The 15395-nt window shown below is 38.4% G+C and overlaps 1 protein-coding gene across 1 annotated transcript in view; it reads right to left on the reverse strand.

Moving 5' to 3' along the window:
• The window catches only part of cspg4 (chondroitin sulfate proteoglycan 4), a 57346-nt gene extending 49967 nt beyond the window's left edge, over nt 1–7379 (reverse strand). Inside the window, exon 1 of the mRNA XM_081355828.1 lies at nt 7274–7379. Coding sequence (XP_081211954.1) covers nt 7274–7346 — 73 coding nt within the window. The 5' untranslated portion in view covers nt 7347–7379. The remainder of the gene's footprint in view (nt 1–7273) is intronic.
• Between the last annotated feature and the right edge of the window lie 8016 nt (nt 7380–15395).

The following is a 15395-nucleotide window of genomic DNA, read 5'->3' on the forward strand; positions in this document are numbered from 1 at the left end:
GGTACTTTGATATATACCATGGTACTACTGAATGATTACAATATTAATTTACCATGCCATTTACATTTTACTCCAATGTTCTTCCAAGAATACTGTGGTATTGGGAATTAACATGGTACCATGTAAAAAAAAAAAACTACAGTAATACTATGGTAATTTGGTATATACGGTGCAATAGTACAATCTTAAAAATGCTGGGTTGTTTTAACCCAAATTTGGGTTAAATATGGACAAACCCAACCGTTGAGTTAAAAATTTTATTAAAAAATGTAACCCAACGGTTGGGTTTTTCCATATTTAACCCAAATTACATTTCACGAATTTAAAAAAATATCATGCTGTTGGTATTACTATGGGAACATGTAAAAAAAACATGGTAATACCATTATACTTTTATATATATCATTGATAAACATTCAGTTTAAAGGAATATATCAAAATACACTGGTATTTTAAATGTTTTTGAACATGGCACCATGGTATTTTTTGAAGTACTCTGGAGTACAATGTAAATACTGTACTCAGTACTACGGTATATATAAAAGTACCATGGTTTAGCCATGCTTTTGTTTTTAATGTGATACCATGGTAAGCATGGTATTTTTAGGTACCTTGGAGCAAAATGTAAACAGAATGATAAATATTAAGTACTTTTTACTAAAAAGCTATTGGTATTACCATGGTATCAACAAAACATACTACCATGGTACATTCCAGCATTTTAGCATAGGTTCTTAAGATCAACCTACTAAATGTAGGTATTAATTCTTCACAAATAAAACATCAAGTTATCCTGATTCTTTCCATCACCAGAAGATGTTTTTTAAAAGAACCACAGAACTTTAAAAGGTTTTCCTGTTGCATCAGGATGCAAACCCATTTTTAGAACCTTTATTTTTAGTGCCATCATGGGATTTCTAAGAATGAGAAACATGAATTTATTTATCTCTTACACCATATGCCATAAACGCTGTCCTGTGTAGACGACTATTGTAAAATACTGTATATTTCATGGGTTTTGTGAACCACAGATGTCTTTTCATCCATCTGTTCTTGCATGGGCTTCAATCCCAGCGGTTGGTCAGTTGCGCCCCTCTCTAGTGCGAGTGATAGCGCACTGTAAATGATCTTGTCAAGCCAAGATGGTGGCTGCTGGCCTAGTTTCATGATCAGCAGACTGGAAAGCGTTTGTCTCTGAGGAAACTGTGTGATGTTGTGGTGTTCCTTGTGCTGTCTCATGAAGATGACTCATGCAAAACTTCCCCTGAGGGACTCCGCCACGCCAACTCAATGTAATCGCCCAATATTAAACACAGTTAAAACTTTCACTACTGTAAAACTTTCCAGATGTTCTTTATAAGCAGCTCAGTTAGTGCACAATCAATCAATCAATCAATCAAACTCTTACATTTCCTTGAACATATGTGAAGTTTACAGTTGGAAACATTGGTAAAGAAGGCTCAAACTCAGGATAACGTTCTAAGTCTAAGAAAGAAAAACCCCACAAAGAAGGTTTTGCTAATATTCAATTCAATTGTTCTCCTAGACACCAATGAGAACTTTTGCTGAAGTCTCCTGCTTCTGAGATCTTTCCCCTGAGAAAAAAAGATGCCAACAATCTGAAAGTTTCCGAGGAGATCTCAACAGTGCCATGAAGTTTGATGAAATACTATGTTATTATTGTTATAAAACATTTTCGTCAGCTTCAATAAATTAACAAAAATTAACAAAAATGCCACTAGTAAGCAATAACACTACACTCTGCTGAGAAATTTAACAATGTTGAACATTTTTAAATTAGAATTGTTAATGTATTAACTTTGGCAGCCCTAAAATACTTAAAATTTAAATTCTTAATTATAATAATATGTCCAATCAAATGCCAAAGATCTCAAAATAAACTCATCAAATTCTTTCATGACCAAGCTATCCGAGCTGCATTATCCACATTAATTTTAGATCTCTGTACTCTTACTATATCTGTGAACAATTGTCTTATTGTGTCCCCTAAGTCATTTTAGAAGAAACATCTGACTGGCACACCAACGGTCAATATTTAGGGTTAAGGGATTGTTCAAATCCCTAAATGCATGTATGACCAGAAGTGATAGTGATCCTCGACTCAAATAATTTAAGCCAAAAAGTGTTTATTCAGGGTTTATTCAGGTAAATAGAACACTCACGTACACGTTTGTTGAGGTCTGTTTATGGGCCAATGGTTGAGTGATGATTTTGAAGATAAATTTAACCTGATCTATTGTGACAGTGATTTGGCCAAGAGTCACTGCGGGGACGACTATACCCACAAATACTTCTGTGTCTCCATAGTGCCACATGAAATTCTATTGGATGAATATGAAATGACAGGAATATGAAGTACGGAGTTTATCTCTTCCCCGCGGTCTGGTATTGTCGAGGTTGTGTGTGTGTGTGGTGGTGTTTCATACTGACATATCATTTATTGAGGAGGACAGTGAGGAGGGAAAGTCTCAAGCATCATGGTTTCAAACTTTCCGCATTGATTCCTGTGTGGGCGGCAGGTTTCCATGGGGACTGCAGTTGGGAACACTATAGACCCAACCTCAACTACTAGAGTTAAGCCTTGCATAGCCAGACTTTTGACTATTAGCATAAAGTCTGGATGAAATGCAGCATATTCTGACCAGGAGCCGTCCACCTACACAGGAAAGGTGTGGGGCTTGGTTAAAATATACATTTTTAGATTAATTGCAATCTAGATGATGCAAAGTACAGCACCGCAGCGAAATAAATATTGTACTTAAGTCGTGCATGTGATACAATAAAAAGAGTGTGTACTGCGAAATAACGGCATGAAATGTCTTTTGATTCAGCTGACCTAGCAGGTTGTGCACAAAATCAACATGCGACCAGTGTAGTTTGATTCACAAACAAATGACTCAATCGAACTAGTTCTTTTCAGCAAATCAAACCCATACAGTACAGTATGACCACTGGAGTCTGACTTACAAACAAATAACTGTTATGAACAGGTTATTTTTAGTTAATAAAATGCATATACATTTTGCGACCAGTGTAGTCCGATTCAAAACAAATGACTCTTATGAACCAATTCTTTTTAGTGAATCAAACAGTACAACCAAATGACTCTTATGAACCCGTTCTTTTTAGTGAATTAAACGCATGTTGTGCAAACAGTATAGCCTGACTTATATACAAATTACTCTGAAGAACCAGATCTTTTTAGAAATGAAGCTCATACAGCATGACTAGTGCAAATTGATTCACTAGCAAATGACTCTGAAGAACTAGTTAAGTTAAACCAAGTTCCTTAAAGTAATCACTGTTATGAGAGAGTTAATTTAATAAAAGCTATTGGTATGAATCAAATTTACAGTATTAGCACAGATAGTTTCTTTTATAGCCTAATCTTAATGAACATTATAACTGAAAAAAAATACAACTGAATCAGTCTTATCAAATCCAAATCTGTATTGAATCATGAAATCTATACGATTTTGAGAACGAGTCTTTGCCTAAAATTAGTAGCATGAGATGAATAGACAGATTTATGTCTTTCTGCGTGGCACGTTACTTCGATTCAAGGTCCACATCCAAATAATCCTGAAACATTCGTCCCATTATCCATTCACAAACAGCAGACTGCTGAGAGATCAGCAAAGATAAATGTTTGCCTTCTGTTTCTGAGATGCCCCTTGTCGGGCTGAAAACTGCGGCTCTCTCTGAGACCAGCAAACTAATCTCATCAGTTTACAAATGCAAATATTATGTTTATTAATCTAATGTGCAGAGCTGTACAAACATTCATTACCCTGCCAACTACCCGGACTCAAACATATGCACTGCTGCAATCACAACACACACTCACACACACTCCTTGTATAGCCTTAAATGCTTACCAGCTCACAGGCCTGTTTGTGTAACGTGTTGCTGTGGAGACAAACAGCAGCTTGGAGGTCTCAAAATCCAACGATGTTGCTGGTACACTGCTTACTGAGTCAGTAATATCTAAAAACCTGATTCACCATGACAGTCACAGTCTCATGATTAATTTTAAAGAGGCCATGAAATTATAATTAACCCAATCAATTTTCAAAATCATGTTATTCATCTTATTCTGAATGATCCATTCATGCATACAGTATATCTCATAACATTAACCTCGTCTGCATAAACCCCGCAATCAACTGCATGCTTGCATTCAGATTTACCGCCATCCAATAAACAAAGTCCCCACCCAAAATTTGTTTCTTTGTCGATAATCCTATTAGCGGGTTTTTAAGTAGCTATAATGTAAAAATAATGATCGTTTTCATCTACCAATCAAACAGGAAGTCCTGCCCAAAACTCACGCCATTGGTTGAGCAAAATGTTCACGTCAGATTCCTGAAACAAACAATGTTGAAAGTGCCACAAAGCTATAGAGCTTTTGCAGCCCCGCCCCTTTTTGCATTGGTAGTCTTGTATTTCCACAGCATGAATGTAATGAATGGATGGATTTATGAATGAACCGTTCGTTTTAAAATCTTCCCGGTCTAACTGACATTTGTTGTGACCTCCGCTTCAAACATTACAATGCTCATGATAACTTTCATTAACTCTACAATAAGTAAATCAAACTTTACCAGCTAATTATTCTTCGACAGCAACGCCATAGAAATACACAGAGCTACCGCAAAAACTGAAGTTCAAACATAAGATTATAAAGATTGTTTCTCTGGCGCATAAGGTCTATAGAGACTGTCGCAAATCGCATACTGATTAGGTACTACATTTGAATTTGAATTCACTTCGAGGCAGTTAAAAAAGTACGCTCTATGAATATGGTAGTATGAATGAAATTCGGATTTACTAATTCCGCCATGTTGTCAGTGTCACGTGACCTACCAGCATCAGTTGTGTCACTTCATTGCCATTCACAAATCCTCTCCCGTGGCCTCATGGGATAGTAATGTCCACCGAATGCACACTTCAGAATCTCATTTTTGATACACAAATTTTTAAGGCCTCTAAATTATCTACATCATTAACATTTTGCTGAAAAACCAGTAAATCTTCAACATGTTCCATTGATAGTACTCAGCAAGCAAAAGGCATTTTAGTATCATTCTAAAAATAATAAAAAACTTTAGGTCTTGGTACATGTGACTTTTTGATGTGACTGATTTTTATAAAGTAGAAAAGAGAATACATTTTATATTGTTAGTAATTTTACTAACACTTACACAGGACTGAATCAATTATGAAATTTCCAAAAAATATTACCAAGGGGTAAAAGATTAATAATAAATATAAGAGGTCCCAAAACTGAGCCCTGCGGAACACCAGTATTGACATACAAAGGCTTTGATCTAAACTGCTTCAGCTGTTCAAATTGAGTACGACCCATAAAATAAGATCGAAACCAAGTCAAGGGGGTACCAATGATTTCAATAGACTCCAATCTGTCTAACAGATGGCTGTGCGAGATAGCATCAAATGCTGCACTCAAATCGAACAGAATAAGTATAGATATAAATAAAATTTAAAGGGGGGGTGAAATGCTAATTTTCACTCAATCTCCTGTTAATCTTGAGTACCTATAGAGTAGTATTGCATCCTTCATATCTCCAAAAAGTCTTTAGTTTTATTATATGTATAAAAGAAAGATAGGCTGTACCGAGTCTTTCCGAAAAAAAACGAGCGGCTGAAGGCGGGCCGTGTGGGCGGAGCTAAAGCTGTGCTAACGCGCCGAGCTAACAACACACAGAGACATTTGAAGCAGTTTTACTCACTGCCCGGTTCCAACGCACGACTGCGAACCTTTATCATTGTGACTGCTCGATCCTTAAGCATTAGACGATCTGCAAATCCGTCGATCTGGGCTTTGTTTATAAAACAAGCATCGTCGAAATGCAGGGAACAAACAGTCTTGCACAACCTCCGTTGATGCTCTGAAAAAACAAACTCCATCCACTGGTCCCTTAACGCCGGGTTCTTTGGGAATCTGTGCAGGGTTGTCTTGCCCTGGCAACCAAAAACCCACTTGTTTGGTGACATTGACTTCCCTAAAGCCGAGCAGAGCGCTTTGATGAGGTACTGCTTTCGCTCTCTCGCTCTGGTCTACGGTTGCCGGAGAAGTGCCCTTAGGACCCGTATAAGGAAATTCCGCTACATCTGACGTCACACATGCCCATACTCGAAAAAAACTTTCTGAAACTTGTGACAAACCGGAAGGAGCATTTTTGGAACAGAAATACTCCTTCAAATGTACAATTTAATTTTTGAAACTTTGTCCATGTTTAGCATGGGAATCCAACTCTTTAACAGTGTAAAAAACTCAGTATGCATGAAATAGCATTTCGCCCCCCCTTTAAGGTGTTTTTTCCCTCCTTATGAGCTCTATATTTTCACCATATCACTACGTGCCACAGAAGCCTGATGTATCAGATATGATCCTCAACAAAAAACATATGCAAACTTTTTTTATTTGTATTAATATGTTGTCTAAAGGTTTAATAAACTGTTAATAAACAATCTGCTTGTTATACGCCCCACCCACCTTGCCACGCCCGCCACGCCCCATGAGGACTTACATCTACCGTTAAGCTTACATTTTTACTATTTTCCAACCACTCTTACTCTCACTCTCTCCACATATGGACTTCATGAGGTGTCTAACAATACAGGATGCAGATGCCAAAACATTCTTGAGATTACATGCTCAAACACTCATTGTAGATCAATTCTGGTGTTGCCGGTATCTCTGCCATCATGTGAGTTTGTGGCAGCTGGTCCTAGAGAAAAGCTCTGATCAGAAGCTTAACAACGCTCACTTCAGTGCCTCTTTAACTCGCACGCTAATTAGACTGCAGGTCTCACAGGCGCCGCTAAAGATCTCAGAGCGGAAAAGCAAGAACATCTGTGTGTAGGGCAGCTGATCCACACCTCTGAAAGTGACTCTTTATTTCAGGACCTCTGATCTGCGCGAGCCGGTGCCAGACTGCCCAATGCGCGCAAAAGAGCCCTCGACGGAAGTGAGAGAAGGAGGGGTCGGCGAACTGTGAGTTTATTGTACACCGGCAGAAAAGACTCCAGCCTCACAAGTATGAATGAGTTTTTCTGTGCGGGAACCTTCCACACACACGCTTTGAGATGTTTGTAGCTTTTCCACTGAGCTTGAGCTCCACATTCTTGCAGAATACTAAATAATGCAACTTTTTAAAAAACTTTTGCAAACATACATAATATTATGGCTTATTAGTCCTAAAACAGTGAAATTGAGAGGTCTTACCTCCTTGGACAGTCTGGAGCAGGTATAGCAGTGCCAGAAAGAGGACAGACAGGAGAGGACACAGGGCGTTCATCTTGCCACTTTAGTCCGAGTCTCAGAGTCTCTGTGGCCACTTTGGGACTTGGAGTGTGTGCGGGGTGTACTCATGGAGGGGGCGGGACGGACACGGATGAAAATGATACCCTGAACCCCCCCAAATGCAAAAAGAGATCCAGCCCCTCCACACACACCCCTGCCCGGCCCTGCAATGCTCCTCTGGAAAAACTACACCTCTTTTTCTTCTCTCTTGTGCTTCTCCACCCCCAATTTCCACCCTCTCTGCTCTGTTAAATGATTCAGCTTTCATTCAAAAAGCAGACAGAGCTCAGAGTTTCTCTAAACCTTTAAAGATCTGAAGATGGGATTATAAAATGCATAAAATAATCACTTAGATGCCATATGTAAGGACTAAAACCTCATACACTTCTTTATTTGAATCTATGGTTCCATGAAGAACCTTTAACATTCATGGCGCCTTTCCAAAATCACAGTTATTAAAATGTGGATGAGAAAAAATGGTTATCTTTTCACTAAAAAGTTCTTTTGGGAACCCAAAATGGCTCTTCTATGGCATCGCCACAAAAATCCCTTTTATTTTTAAGAGTGCACTTTTCTTTTTATGAATTACTATTAAGCAACCACCCAAAACACAGCATAGTAACACAGTAACATCAACACACACTCAACATCCTGGTAGCCACTTCTGTTTGTAGCAACTTTTATTTTGTGTCTAGTTCCTTAGAGATCTATCTATGTACTGAATCTTTAAAGATGCCAGAAACCAATATACAAAAAAAAAAACTAAAATGTGTCATCATGAACTTGTTTAATCTCCAAAGAACCTTATAACCAATTCTAGAACTCTATACAGTGATGACATTTTTTTATTATTTTTTTAAAAACAAAGGAAAGAACCATAGGAACCTCATTAAAATGGTTTTGAATAAGTTTAAAGAAATTTTTGTTCCATAAAAGCATTTTTTTTCATCAGGAGAAGAATACAATTGTTAGTATGAACAGCAATTAGGTAACTAAAAATTTTTTTACAGTCCTGTTTCGCATGTACATACAATGTACTTATTGTAGTAATGACACTAACTGGGTAATAACTAGGTACTAACCCTGAACCCATCCCTAAAACCTTAACCCATGTAATTACCTTATATTACCCAGTACTTACCCAGTTATACCCCTTAAGAATCAACACTGAATTGATTTCAAATGATGACTGTTTTTTTAGAGCTGCGATTTCAGCAATCCTGTAAGACCATTACAAATCACACTGAACGACATGGATCTAATGAACTTGTGTTTTAGCGCCATGTCGTGTTGATTTTTTATTGGCTTGTCAGTAGATGTAGGTCGTAGCAGCAAACACACTGAGATCATGCTAAATTTATGACAGTGTCAGAAAATTAGCGCAGGCTATCTTTGGTCACAAGACTGTGACATTGCCGCCTTTGAACCTCTCACTGTACGACACAGGACCACCGTTTAGGAGCCACGACCACAGAAATCGCCACGATTGGTTTTCTTTCGTTTGGGACAGCCCAAAATCATACATTTTGTACAAGGCACAAGTCTTCACTTGGCCATGAGTCCCTCCTTCATTGTCAGTCTATGGGTCTTTTTACTGCCTGCTTTATCGTCCGCCAGGTAAAAATTAATTGTTTATAGACAAAACAGCACATTTTAGCAAACACCACTAATTATTATCAAGTATAATGCTTACCAGCTGTGCAGTTCAGAGTCTTTAGTCTTATCTTGGACTTGAGCTAAAAATGAACTCTCACGCACACACATAACCGCTAACAAACACAAACCATTTGAGAATTCCCTCCCTGTCGTCAAGTCTACGGTTTTGAGTCTCTGGTTACACAAAAAAAACATCTGTGTGTTGCTGTAATTCTTCGCCCTTCTAAATCCTCCCAAAAACAGTTTCCAGATCTTCATAAAGACTCATTGTCACAATGCCTTTAACAAGTTAAAAATAAACTATGGTTGTTCTGTGAGTGTGTGTGTGTGTGGTCATGCAGCATAAGTGATAGACTGTTTAGTCATGACATCATCTGGAATCCCACACACTCATGTTTATATTAGTCAGCCGCTCGCCGACACATTCGGTTTCTGCTATATTCAAGGGAGTCGTTGGTATCAAATGACAGCAGAGCTTAAAGCTGCTGTAAGCTATTTTTAATCCCGCATGCAGAAATCAAACCTATACCTGATACATAGCGGCCCCACAGAATATTTGGATGCTTAAAGGAGAACTCCGGTCAATTTTAACATTGAGCTCATTTTTTTGTACATTTGGAGTGCTGTCAATACAGAGAACAACGACAAAAATCGGTGTTGCCTACGGCGAGTTATCCTCTTTTTAAAAATTTGCACCCTGTTGACTTCAATGGGGCAAGTTTTAAACCTGCTTTTAGCCTCTTAACATCCTTGATGTGTCATTACAAGTGCAAAGAAAATGTGAGTGATTCCTTCAGAGTGATCACGAGTGAATCTGACTGCAGTATATGTGAAGGATATGTATAAAAATGATGTTATTTAAGCCAGCGCAAATACCTGTGTTTACATCCTGTTTTCGGTTGAAGTCCAAAGTAATCGATTGTCGAGTTCACGCGCGTGATCATAGGTAACTAAACCTATGCGCGTGAACTCGGCAATCGACTACTTTGGGCTTCAACCGAAAACAGGATGTAAACACAGGTATTTGCGTTTCCTATTTTCATTTCCTATTTGGATTAAAATAACGAGAAATGAAAAGACGGCTCGATTTTGCGTTTAGTTTAACAAACAGAAAATACGATTTTGGCCCGATTTCTCATTTTTAGTTTGTTGTTTACAAATCGGTTTATGGCTTTGATATTTCGTTCGCACATGTGGGCGGCGCTGAAACCCTTTCATCTGATTGGTCAAACCGCTTCGTCTTCAGAACGGCCTTAATTCTGTCAGGTAGAATATGAGTCGGTACGGCACTGTCAAATCATCCCACTTTAATAAGCTTTTGTCGACATGCGAACCATCACACGCTGACATTTGTAACAGCAGAAATAAGTTACATACAATTATAGTTAGTGCTGCTGCGAAGCTTCGCCTCTAATGTAAGACACTTATACGCCATACAGCAGCCTATGCTGACACGGAGTTTGGTGTATTATATTGTTTATTTAAGATCATTGATTTTTGAAGTAGGACCTACCTATGTTTCCATGTCCCATTGATAAATAAAGCTCCTGCAGCATTTGAGTGCAGAGGGTTTCATATTTAATCATCTAATGGAATGGCAATTTTAAGTGTGACTTAAGTGTCCAAGTGCTTTTTGGGGCCACTGTATGACTGAAATAGGTGTTCTGGGAAATCACACATCTCTTTTGACAGCAGCCATGAATGTTAACCAATCAGAAGACTTGGAGACGGTCTGTCAATCATTTTGTGCATTAGTTGACAGGATTTGGAGATGTAGTTGCAGGAATGGAGATGGCAGGGCTCTGGCAACAGGGCTAACATCCCTTATAGTTCTGCAGCTTAAACGAGCCAATAAATTGGAGTGTTTTGCCTTAGTGCTTTAACAATTGTGTTCATAAATTTTTATTTGCATTATGCTCTAAAATATGAGCCAGAGAGCACATTATTCTGAAGCAAAATATCCCCTCTTTCCCTTCATTCAACCCACAGGTACTCAGCTAAGCTCAACAAAAACAAAACAAGACTTTTTACAAGAAAACCCACTAAATGCTGTGCAAGATTCAATCCGACCTCAGACTCCTATACCCCTTTAGACCCTGTTCAAATCATCATGCTACCTTAGTGTTTCCAAAGATCAAAATAGAGTGCTGCAGGGATGATGTACAGTACGTTTGTAGGCCAATCCAGAAGTTTGCATCCCCTTAGTTCCCTCAACAAAAAACATATAGGATTTTTCCTCTGGCTTTTGAAGTATTGCAGAAAAAGACCAACAAAAGTTTTTTTCATCATGATAATCTTCGCAAATGAACACAACTTTTTTCTTGAAGCCTCAATACAATCACCAGAAGTAAAAAACTAAAGTTTGAATGTACTTTAGGCGTAAGTGTTTAGGCAAGAGAATTGGCAGCAGGGGTATTTTTGAGAATACCGCCCTCTGCTGGACATATTTCACAGAGGGGGTTTGCTTACTGTCTGTCTTCATGATGACTTCATGACTATCATATATCTTCTTCCTCCTGTAAATGAATACCATTTTCAGTATGAGATACTGTTTGAGTCTGTTGGGATAAATGAGCGTTTCGTGCTCTTTCAATCCCTACGGCACCACAGTTTGGGCCAAATTACAGGAGAATTTGAGTTCAGAACAAGCAGAGATGGTTCCTGCACTTTGCACAGTCTGTCCAGCCCCAAAGTGGCATTACATGTTCCTGATCTCTCTATCTTTGGGTCAACGTTCTGCATGTGTGTGGCTCTATGCCATAGCGATCAGCGAATGTGCTGATGGTTTCTCATTACTGGATTCAGATATCAATGATTTTCTTTCCAAACAGAGACAGACATTACACACATTCTTCAGCAGACTGGAAATCATACTGATTTAACCACAAACATCAGAGGCATGTTAAAGGACAATATTCTAGACCAAGATTTCATTCACCAAAAAAGTCATAATTTAGATTTGTTTTCTTTGCGCATGAGAGTTCATTAACATGCTGTGACAATGGCGGATGCACAAATTTCAATATAACACTTCAATATGCACGATGAGTGGCTCCATTTCCAGGACACACATATTTCATCACTGGACTTCCACGCCACAAATCGGCATGATGCCAAATGATTTAGTCTCATTATAATAGCAGAAACAACTTAAAATACTCCATCATAGACATCATTCAAAACTGTAAAGTGTCTATTTTTTTGTGTACACACACAATAAAAACGAAACATTGTGCTTGTGTAAAATAAAGAAAACAAACTTTCTGTCGTCCCAGTTTCCTTTCCGTTAAGTTTGTGGAGTGCGTCACAAAAATGAATCGAAACTTAGCGTATAGGCTACTAGCAAGCTCTTGTGTGCCATCTGAGCTCGCCAATTCTTGGAGATTCGCCATTCTTGTTTTGGGTTGGTGCATAGCAATGTCCCTTCCAAGGAAAGTCTGTTCACTCGGCGGCCATATTTGCAACGCTTCTGGAAAGCTATTTCGGGTATCCAAGTCCCATCTATTTGAATGGGGGGAATCCTGAAATCTCAAAATCTGCTTGCCAAACTCACAATTAAATAGCATATCAAATCAGCAACAAAATCTGACATGAACTATCCCATAAATGTTGTTTCTTATGTAGGGGTGTGACGGTTAGTATATAACCGTGAGACCGGCGGTTATAGTTGAACACCGTCATTAGACCTCTACCGCCAAAACCGTGTTATTAAAATATTTTTTACAAACATCATAGAGAATTTTTAAACACTAATTAAAAACAATTTTTATGGTCTACGTCGTTTCCAACTGTATTTGATTCTTTGCCAAGTACCAACGCAAGTTTTGTTTTGTAAATCGTCAGACATGATTTTTACCACTTCATTAAGTTTTTCTTTGTAGAAAGCCTTTCTTTAAAGCGAATTTCGTTTTGTACAAATTGTATCTTAATTTTAATAAATGTTTCATCAACCAATTGCATGTATTTAATAAATAAAAAGCAAATGACAATATAACCGTGACATGGATGCGCCGGTGCGCCACGTTCACTTGCATTGCATTGTGAACTAGAGCGCATCTCATCGTAAATGAATGAAACTCAGCGTAGGCCTATGCCTCATACATTACCATTAAATATCTTTGCTGCATCCTTTCTAGAACAGACAAGGGCTTTCTTGCGGCTCGCATCAGCAGAGCATTGCATCATCCATAGACCGCAAAACAATCAGCGGATGGTGGGCGGGTGCGGCTTTGAAATTTGGTCAAAAAACGTTGGTGCGGATGATGAGTTTTGTGATGCGGTTGTGGATGAAATAATACCCCATCCGCATATCTCTATTGATAACAACATTGAACACTACACAAATATTAATTTTATTTTTTTTAATTTAGGCGATCAAATAGCTAATCAGTGTCTGCTCGTTTATTTAAACTAAGTTGTCCTATAACAGACGAATGTCGCAACGGAACCGGTGCTTCTAACAGCAGCTGCAGTGACGCAATGACTTCACCAATCAGCGATTGGCTCTTTTACTTAGAAGACGGGAGGTATTCCGCCATATGGGACGTTGCAGTTTCCCTTTAAAACAGACCTCTACAAAATTGCACACACACACACTTGCATGTTTGTGTTCACTACAACACACCACTGCCACTCTGCGATTTCGGCATTTTAACCTGAGTGAGAGTCGCTGGGGAACAGATGACAGGCTTCCAGTCGAAGAGGATGAAAAAGAGCTAGACAAAGAAAAGTCAATAATTACAGCAAGATGCCCCTCTAGACACAAACAAAAAACACATTCAGACGAACAGGAGACCTTTCAATTCTCTCTCCCTCTCTCTGTATCTGTATTCATGATGATTTCTCTTTCCCCCATCACCGAGCTCCTCCTGGGTCGGAGTAAATTCTCCTGTTCTCTCATGCTGAGAGCAGAAAAAGATGGAGAGGGAGAGGGAGAGGGAGAGGGAGAGGGAAAGTAGTGTTTTAGGGATGTTTTCCAAAAGAACTCATCAAAAATCTCCAGGAGTAAAATGAACCCCAGCAGGAAGGAGAATAGGAAACCCTCTGAGACATAAACCTCACTCCCTCTCGCTTTAAAACACACTCAGACTGGTTAAAAAAACACACTGGGACGTGTTTTCTGTTTTAAAGGACAGCCTGGCAACCTGTAAGTCGATATCCAGCTGGCATGCAATGTGAACTACAGTCAGGGAGTGGAAAGCAGACAAGGTTATCATTAAATGGAGTCTGTTCAGCTGAAATCTCCTCATTTAGCAGAACTGATCAGCACACACTGAGGTCTATTCACATGTGGCCGGTTGCATTAACTGCTAAGACTAGTTTTGTAAGTAAGTCATCTATTTTTTTTTCTTCAAAATTAGTCATAATTAACAGCTTGTTGGTCAGACTAGTTCTTAAGACACAGTCTTAAGCTAGCGGCTACGTTTATGCAACAAGCGGTCTGTTAGCATTCATCCGTTACGTTAGCAGTCCTCATAAGCACTCTTTTTGAGCCAATCACATGAGCTGTAAATATCATGTGGCTTATTATTCTGAAACCACAGAAAATAGTGTGACAAATCTAACTGGCTGATGGCACCACAAGACCACGCACAATCCTCAAACCCCCTGACGATAGATAGATAGATAGATAGATAGATAGATAGATAGATAGATAGATAGATAGATAGATAGATAGATAGATAGATAGATAGATAGATAGATAGATAGATAGATAGATAGATAGATAGATAGATAGATAGATAGATAGATAGATAGATAGATAGATAGATAGATAGATTAGATAGATAGATAGATAGATAGACAGACAGGCAGACAGACAGACAGACAGACAGACAGATAGATAGATAGATAAAACAGACTACCAGACATATAGATATAGACAGACAGACATATCTATTAGATAGATAGACAGACAGACAGACAGACAGACAGAACGATAGATAGATAGATAGATAGATAGATAGATAGATAGATAGATAGATAGATAGATAGATAGATAGATAGATAGATAGATAGATAGATAGATATAGACAGACAGACATATCTATTAGATAGATAGACAGACAGACAGACAGACAGACAGACAGAACGATAGATAGATAGATAGATAGATAGATAGATAGATAGATAGATAGATAGATAGATAGATAGATAGATAGATAGATAGATAGATATAGACAGACAGACATATCTATTAGATAGATAGACAGACAGACAGACAGACAGACAGACAGACAGACAGACAGACAGAACGATAGAACGATAGATAGATAGATAGATAGATAGATAGATAGATAGATAGATAGATAGATAGATAGATAGATAGAAAGGTAGATAGATAGAAAGGTAGAAAGATAGATAGATAGACAGATAGACAGACAGACAG

Source organism: Scardinius erythrophthalmus (genome assembly GCF_964197995.2).
Source record: "Scardinius erythrophthalmus genome assembly, chromosome: 24".
Classification (NCBI taxonomy): domain Eukaryota; kingdom Metazoa; phylum Chordata; class Actinopteri; order Cypriniformes; family Leuciscidae; genus Scardinius; species Scardinius erythrophthalmus.